At 34.5% G+C, this 9222-nt stretch overlaps 1 protein-coding gene and 1 non-coding gene across 2 annotated transcripts; both read right to left on the bottom strand.

Moving 5' to 3' along the window:
* Nucleotides 1-1833: 1833 nt before the first annotated feature.
* Nucleotides 1834-6586, bottom strand: LOC145068669 (TMV resistance protein N-like). Its single transcript, XM_079015672.1, has 5 exons — nt 6077-6586; nt 4421-5501; nt 4113-4328; nt 2589-3455; nt 1834-2511 (listed from the first exon to the last, which is right to left on the bottom strand). Exons 1-5 carry the CDS (start codon nt 6580-6582, stop codon nt 1933-1935), a joined length of 3249 nt encoding a protein of 1082 aa, XP_078871798.1. The 5' UTR covers nt 6583-6586; the 3' UTR covers nt 1834-1932.
* A 743-nt stretch (nt 6587-7329) lies between these two features.
* On the bottom strand, nt 7330-7422 carry TRNAY-GUA (transfer RNA tyrosine (anticodon GUA)). Its single transcript has 2 exons — nt 7386-7422; nt 7330-7365 (listed from the first exon to the last, which is right to left on the bottom strand). It is a non-coding gene; the product is annotated as a tRNA-Tyr (tRNA).
* Between the last annotated feature and the right edge of the window lie 1800 nt (nt 7423-9222).

Below are 9222 nucleotides of genomic sequence, written 5' to 3'. Positions count from 1 at the left end.
TCGTGAATAATTACTAAAAATTTAAGATATATATGTAGTAATAATCACATGTGTGTGTTAAATAATAAATCATTAAGTATATTATACATATTAATCACCGAGTGGACCATGTTTTACAACACTACTCAGTTCAGTAAAAGGGCCGGTTGAGGAGTACTCGGGATTTTGTAACTCGCATCGGTAGGGGCCGAGTAGCAAGTACTCGGAGGAGTAATCGGCCAACTCGACGAGTTTTACAACACTGATCGCTAGCTCTAGTTAAAATAGAAAAAAAATGGTGTTGGTGATCTGTATCACCAGTGTATATTTAAGTGTAATTGATTAATTTGTTGACCAAATATAATTTTGATAAATACTAAACAAGGGATATATAAAGTGCACAGTTGTTTAAATTTGTTCCAGATTCGTAGTAGACTGTCATTTAGGGACGAAATCCCTGCATGAATGGGGATCTAGAGGCAATGCCCCTGGGAGCGGGGTCCAAGGAGTGGCCGCCTCTGGCGGAGTCCAAGGGACACAACCACTAGCTGGGTCGAGCTAACAGATCAGCTCGGAAAAATTTTATTTGGGTTATATTGCTATGTTAAAAATGCATCAGAAATCCAAATTTTGAATAATTGACCCAGTTTTTTACTTTGTCTAGACCCTTATAGAAAAACCGATTTTGTGATAGTTTTTTTTATCGTTACAAACTGTCTTGTGGCGGTTTGGACAGTTTTAGGACATGAAACTGTTGTGACAGTTTTCAGACAAAGATATACATAATCCGTTTTTTGATCATATCTTTATGGTACATACAAAAATCATAACTTATCATTCTATGTTCTTATTCTCTCATATTCGTCTTATCTAATTGAAAATTTGAGAATACCACCCAAATAATTCAATTTGAAAGTGACTACACGATTCTCATAATTCCAAAGTGTTATTTCTTACCCCATAAATCTAACAACGGGTATGGAGACTCTACTTTCTATTTCTATTGAAGTAATTAAGACTTTAAACACATCTAAAAAACAACAAAATATGCATAAAATAAAGGGTCCCATGAAATATATGCACAATTAACATCCTCAAAATTAAAAACTACGCCATTCAAGTAACTACAACCTCAACGTAAAATTATTGACCTTAGAAACAATTACAAACATTTTAATAAATGTTATGTTGGTAATATCGTCAGGCTAATCATGTGCGGGTAAACTTTCCCTAGTAGGTTACTTTAAATTGTAAGAATTGGCAATAACATTAACATAAAGATTTAAATAGATTTCATATAGCGAATACCTAAAAGTAATATATATTGCATAAACTCTAAAGCAAATGATTCGTAGATCCAGGGTCTCATTATGGTGAGAAAACCACAATCACAATTTTGGATTGCATTTATCATAAATAGTAAGTTAAAAGTCATAGTGAATTAAATTTTGTTGATCATGAAGTAGCATTAGTTAATTGAAATGTAGAAAGAAGTCGCTACAAATGATAAAGTTATATTAAAATTATAAAGGAAAAAAACATTTCAATATACACTTATATACAATTACAAGAAATTATGCTAGAATATCCATAAAAAATGGTAAACCACATCATGTAAGAGGCTCACGTTGAACCTGCCGTCCTGCCCAATGGTCCATTACATGGAAAGTAAATCACGGATCACTACCAATATTTTGGGTGTGACGAAATTTGAACATTGAATCTTCTGTATGGAATTATGTAATTCAACTACTAGACACCTATGAGTATGATTATTTTGAAACTGATTGTAAAAATAACTACTAACAAAAAATAAGTTTCAAAACCAAAACTAAAGTAGCAATACATAGTCCCAAAAAAACCATAAAACTAGATGCACAGGAAAAACAGGGTAAGAATTCATAAAGTAGTCGAATAAACAAATACAAAGAAAATCACAAACCAGTAAGCAAATCAATACAACGTTGTCATAATGCCGTTCAAAGGTCGCCATATAATATGTATAGAAGACTTTGGATCATCTTGGATCGTAAATGTCTTACTACCATAATCTTCTTCATCCCAAAATTCTGAGGAATTTGTTGCAACTTTTGTTGTTTGTGGCCGATCACCTTTACTTTTCCTAGGAACAAGCTCAACTCCAGCACAAGTCTCATTAACATGCCCTACCTCCATGGAAACTGAAATCATATTGTATGATAAATTCGACAATGTAGTGTGCCTCAATGAACCAAAGGGCACATATCCTACATATGTTTTTGTTTGATCACCATATACAGGCTCCACTATTTCCGTAGACTCCTTCCAAATCTCAAATAGAATATCATCATCTACCTCCTGCTTGATGACAATATTAATATCCGGATTGGTCAATGTGTCAACAAAGCATATTAGGAACCCACAAAATTCATCGTACCAATCTTTTGGAAGATGGAGTGTAAATTTATTTCCCCTAAACAGCCAACCTACAAACCTGTTTGGAATCTGATGTTGAAGAATGATACTGATAAAGTAATCTTCACCAGCATTTCCCTGCCATGGAAAACACATTCAGTTATGATTCTTATGTTTGGGATTATATAATAAAGATTGAAATTTAAAAGCCAAACCTGGAGCATGGAGTCTAGTAATATGTCACCATAAAGTGGACTGAGTTTGTTCGACTCCAGAACCAAGACTTTCCACAACCATTTACAGTTTGAAATATCTCCAAAGGTTTCAAGTGAGCTACAACCATCTGCTAAAACAACAGCTATACTTGATGGCAGCTCAGACAATTCCACAAGGCCTTTGCATTGTGACACATTGAGACATTTAAGCTGAGGAAACCGCAAGAGATGAAAATTTAATCGTGAAAAAGCATTTCCTAGTAGATTGAGTGTCTTCAGGTTGTGTAACTCCCAAACAGAAGAGCTGATGTGTTCATCTCCCATATCACAGTAGCTGAGATCTAACTTTCTTAAGTCTTTGGGAAAAAAACGAAACCCTATGTGGTTCATATTGCTGTCACATAAACAAGGCTTCATGTTGTTGTGAGGTAAAGAAGGGTCCTCTAAACAGCATTCTACACCACCAAACTTGCTGCAACCACACCTCCAACAATTAACAAAAAAGTTTGGAATCGATTCTACATAGGATGCAACTTCGTCCCCACTATTATCCAAAAGAAAATGTGGTAACTTCTCCATGTTCTGTTGTTGGATTGTTGAAAGTTTAAATAGTTTAGGGCATCCAATGAATGAAAGGGTCTCGAGTTTCTTTAGTCTGGAAATAGGTGGAAACCTCTTAAGACTCCTACAACCTGATATATGTAACAAAACAAGCCTCTCCAAGCATCCAATTGATGGATGAATCTCTTCTAAACACCTAGATCCATAAAGAATGAATCTTTCAAGATTTGGAAGTCCCTCAAAATCTGGTGTCATGATTAGGTTATCTAAATCCCAAAGTTCAATTGTCTTCAAATTTGGCAGCAACTGTTGCATACAAGTGCAAACAAGTAAACTTTGGCACACACACGTGCATACATATATAATTAGAAATTTCTAAAAGGTGTCTCACTTAATCACTATTTTTGTATGGGATAAAAGCTATACAATAGACTAATACTTTTTTTTGGAAACGGCAAATGATTTAGCGGAAGCCTCACCATAATATTTCAATGGTGACCCCGAGTTCGAGCTCCTTAACAGGGCAAACTCAGCCCCCAAGGGGATTTCCAGGGAAAACTTCCCACACATGGGACATAATTGCAAGAGGCAAATTTAACAGGTTCAAAGATTTGAACTCCTGACCTCAAACCCACGTGGGTATCAAACCCAGTGCATCAATCCAGCTAGGCTAGACATCACTTGCAATAGACTAATACTTTCCATCTGTAAATGGATATCATTTAAAGTAAACTAAAGGTTCATGTTCTGGTCGATATAATACCAAACAAGTTTATATTTTTACCAAGTTTATCATTATTAACACGAAGGAGATTTACAAACTAAAGATTCATGCTCTCAATACAATAGCTACTTATAAAAAAACACAACTGAAGTTGCTTAATGACACCAATAATTAATCAGGCTGAACATTCATCATCCGCTTTGTTTTCATTTGTTAATTAGATAGACAATAAGAATTACCTTATAACCCTCCCAAAGTTGTTTCTGAGAACTGTTCCGCAAACTTAGATGACAAAGTGTCCTTTGTGGAAAGTTAGTAAGCAATGGACTTGCAAAATCACTACCGTGCCAATCTATCCACCTAAGGTGCTTCGTGTTTGCAACAATTGGAGGAAGATCTTGTAATAGATAATCCTTGTTGTAATTAAATGATATTGCTTGAATCATGTCAAGTTCCTGTGATAGAGGAACAAAATGGCGTCAAGGTTGAGTTAAAAGTGTTTGTTTATACATACATGTACATCATGAAAAGCTAGCTTAACCATTACCGTTGTTGCATCCATAGCACATATTCTCAGAACATCTTCCGCCTTCCAAATCCTACTATGTTTTTCAGGATTGTTAGGGTGTTCCCCTCTAACAATGTAGTGTGCCATTTCTTGCACCAAATCATGCATATCAAACACTCCATACGAAATGGTTATGAGAGCCTTTTGTATCAACACCTTTACTCCTATAACAGGATGAAAGCCACAAGCATCAAGGATCTCCATTGCCTTGTCTTTCTCCTCCAACCTAAAAAAACATGCAATATCTAGGAACAGCTCTTTCTCAACTGGTTTAAGGCCATCAAAACTAACTTTTAGCTTTTCCAGAATATCATTATCTGGAATCTCTTTCAGTCTAGCTAATGCACTCTTCCACTCATTAATGTCTTTGTCACACAGAAAAGAACCGAGAACTGTAAGTGCTAATGGAAGCCCACTAGCATAAGAGACTACCTCTTTTGAAAGTTGCTCATAATCTTCTACAAGTCTGTAATCCCGGGGTGCATGCTTGCAAAAGAGCTTAATAGCCTCATCACTGTTTAACAATCTAATTATGTGTATTGCATTTACTTTGTGTGCGGTTAATAAATGTTTATCACGGGTTGTGATTATTATTCGACTTCCTTCACCAAACCAATCATGTGATCCGGCTAATGCTTTCAGTTGGTCAAGGTGATCAACATCATCAAGAACAATCAATACCTTTCTATGGCACAACCTTTCCTTTATCATGCATCTTCCTCCTCCAACTTTGTCTACTCCCATTTTTGAAAAAATATCTTCTTCCAACTTTCCCAAACCATACCTTTTTGATTCCTCTCGAATATTTTGAACAAAGCAGCAACCATCAAACTGCCTACAGATTTCATCATAAATAGAAGAGGCAAGAGTAGTCTTACCACCACCCCCAACCCCCCATATTCCAATCATCCGTACACTACCTGACCCAACTTGTAACTCTGATCTTAAACCTTGCAAGCGAGCCTCCATTCCTATCAGGTTTTCATCTGCACTTGAAGTTACTAGGTGCAACTTGTGTGAAATTTCACCAACTATTTGTTTGATGCCTTTTGATTCATCCCTACACATTGGATATACAAGAATAACTAACATATGCATACATTGACAAAAGAAGTGATTTTTTTTTTTCATGTTCCATGGGATAAGGAAAAGGAGTCCTAAGTCCTAACTACACTTAATGTTTCACATCCAAGTATTACACATCCAAGTAGTACTTGTTAAGTCAATGTCACAAGTAATTTGTAGTCATTTCCTTGGGAAAGATGGAATGGTTATACGATGGATTTGTCACTGTAGCTTGATGTCAGGTTTTAAGAGCTGAATTAGAACTAAAACTCAATAAATTTAATCTTAACTTAATTTCAGCTTATACATAATCCTAGGACTTGGGTTATCTTTTAACTTGCCCGATATCATAAGTGATCACATTCTGAAAGCATGTCCGAATCTTCTACAGGTTTATATTTGACTCCGATAAGTGATGAAGTCAAAACCTCTCTGCTTGTCAAGGCCATCAACTTCATCAAGAATAATTAAAACATTTGTATACAATGCTTAAAAAGTACAGATATAGATGCGTTGTAGAGCACACATATCTTACGCATAAAAAGGTGCAAAAACAAAGAAGAAAAATACCCATTGGCAATGTGCTTGGGTTCCCATCCAGAAATATTACTTGCATCCACAAGTGCTTTTCTCCAAGATTCAACCTTGTTTTTGTTCTCCAACTCATGTTTAGCAAATGCTTCTCCGTACTTTCGTTTTTGTTTTCGTACTTCAGAGGGATCCACATCATAAAATATAGGCATAACAATCTGGCTTCTCATATCCCTGCATTTCATAATATGTGCAAGTTCATCCAGACACCACGAAGAATCACAATAGTTTTTTGAAAATACGATGACAGATATCTGTGATTCTTCGATAGCCTTCATTAGGGATGGGCGGATCGATTCTCCTCGGGGAAGTGTTTCCTCGTCTTTGTAGGTGTAGATACCTTCTTGTTCAAGAGCAGAGTAGAGATGGCCCACAAAAGTATTTCGAGTATCTTCTCCTCTGAAGCTTAGAAAAACATCGTACTTCCACCACTTTGAAGAAAGAGCATGAGCGGAAGGAGAAGCTGATGATGATGATGATGCCATCGATGCTTTAATTTGTTGATATAGAATGTGATTTGAGCACCTCAATGAGATGAAATTTTTAATTTACAAAAACCTCCGGATCTAGTTAATTTGCTTATAAGATATTAAATGTTGAGATAGAAATAGAATATACATTGTTTGAGCACGCCCACGAACTACATAAAGAGAGATGCGAGTTTCTTAGAAATTTCCAATTATCAAAAGCTGAATAATTAAATACATATCTTATGGATAGTTTTTTTCAATATCAATGGAATTGTGTGTTCACATTGATGATGTCATCATCATATATATTAATGGTTTTTAAGGTTAAATGGAGTGGTGGTGTGATGAGGTAGAAGTTGTTCCCATTTCATCACCCACGTCATCTGCCATGAAAAACCAATGATATATGTGGAATTTTCTAAAATTCAAATAATGTTAAATTAATTATTTATTGTCAATAAAAAAGTTAAATATTTAATTATGTGGACAATCCATTTGTAGGAAAAATATCCGGCTCATCCTCTCTCTCTAGCTATCTCTCAAAACCGATGATGGGAAAAGAATCCAATAGACTTGTACCTCATGCAATAACTGTTTGTAACCCTGTATATTTTGACTTCGTGGTTGATCTTAAAGCTCAAGAAATCGTCTCCTCATGTCAATCCATCATTGTTGTTCAGATGAAGAGCTTCCAAAAACATATGGTTGTTTGTAGGTAAAACTAGCCTTGTTCATCGAAGCATGAAAACGAACTTTTAAAATTCCGACCTGCCGGATTCGAACCAGCGACCTAAGGATAGCCATTGGCTTATTGCCTACTACAGTCCTCCGCTCTACCAACTGAGCTAAGGTCGGTTTTTGTTAAATATTGCAAATTTGCTTTAATATCCGAACTAACGTGCCAAAACATTCATTTAATTATTATTACATTATTACTCCAACAATAACCATCTAACAGATATTGTGATTTGTAGACCTCAAGATTCATAAATATTTGTTCACTATCACTCGGTCATTGTTTATTGCCAAGATGAAGTGACATTGTAGATCCATGGGTTTCTGTGTGAACCACGTCGAAGAGAAGCGACAATGATAACCAAAATGGCAAAATCTTAACCCCAAATCTAGTCCAAAACTTGGATCAATCAATCAATACAAAACCTGATCTTTTGTCTTCTATATGTTCAAATCAAAACAAATCCTATAGAAATCCATATACACCTTTACCTGTGTTCTAACAATGATAAGAACGTTAATCTGCATTAGGTTGAACAGAATCAGTAAGGCCATCAACCTGTTAGAATTATAATCTAGACTTGTTCTATAAACTATAGTTAGTGTGAATTAATGTTAGGCAGTTAAATAGGTGGTTAATTTAGTTATGCATGTTAACCGTCAAATATGGCAGTTAAATCTAGAAGTTAGTTATTTAGGAAAAGATGCAATGGTTAGAAGGGTTGTATTGTTTGTTACTAGTGCCTATATATATATATATATATATATATATATATATATATATATATATATATATATATATATATATATATATATATATATAGAGAGAGAGAGAGAGAGAGAGAGAGAGAGAGAGATAGGTTCAAATGTTTCCAACAACTATTGTGTGATGAATTGTCCAATCAGAATTTAGGAAAAAAAAAAGGAAAAAAAATCATTAACTGAATAATAAATGATAGTTTAGTCATTATGTATGTACAATTAATTATATTCCAAAATTATAATCCCTAAAATAATGGGTCAATTTCTCTTAAATAGCATTTAAATCCATACATCGTTTCACTACGTTATCATTCATCCTCAAAATTTGTATGTCGATGCCTCCACCGTCGAACAACCCTAAAGGACCAATCGCCGACAAAAGAAAAAAACGAGACACGAGTGAGTTTAAATGCCTTCACCAGCACTTCCGTCTCCATTAGCGCTGTTGAGCAAGAAGTAATTGAAGAAATTAATGACAAGTTGCAAATCCAGGTAATCAGTAGCGTAAATTTTACAATTCTGGGCAAAAAAAAAATTCATAGATTAGTGATATAATTCGAATAATAGTTGATTCCTCTTATTATCTCATCAATTTTAGTTATAATTAAATCTTTATGTAAAATCCGTTGTTATAATCACGTTTATTCATAAGAAATACATCTTAAAAATTATTGATGCTAACTCCTTTTTCTCAAACCCTAATTGATGAAGCAACCTATTTTAATGGATGTTAAGTTTTGTTGAGTTGCACACTCCCTTAAATTCGCATAAGAAGAACAATGAGGATATTTGTTTTTTTTTATGCTTTAAGCTTTTGATTCTCTATTATTTATATATGTTGCACAAAAGGTGTTTGTGGAAATGCCTGAAAGAAAATTTGGCCATGTTGTATGTATTCTGTCAAAACTCTCAGAATACCTATTATTCTATCAGAATTCGATTTCAATCTTCTTATTTGTCAAGATAGGAAAAGTAAAAAACATTGTTAGATAGGAAAATTAAAAAACATTCTGGTAGAATATGCTATCAATCTCCATTATATTGTTTCCATTAAATAAGTAATGCTTGTATTCTGTCAGAATGTCTTTGAGAATGTTTGTTAACCACAAGTATACTTGCTTGTATTTTGTAAGAATGTCTTTGAGAATGTTTGTTAAC

The sequence above is a fragment of the Lactuca serriola genome, chromosome 8 (genome assembly GCF_051521515.1).
Source record: "Lactuca serriola cultivar US96UC23 chromosome 8, Lser_US96UC23_V15, whole genome shotgun sequence".
NCBI lineage: Eukaryota > Viridiplantae > Streptophyta > Magnoliopsida > Asterales > Asteraceae > Lactuca > Lactuca serriola.
The sequence above is the reverse complement of the archived record's forward strand: the minus strand, read 5'-3'. Positions and strand labels throughout refer to the sequence as shown.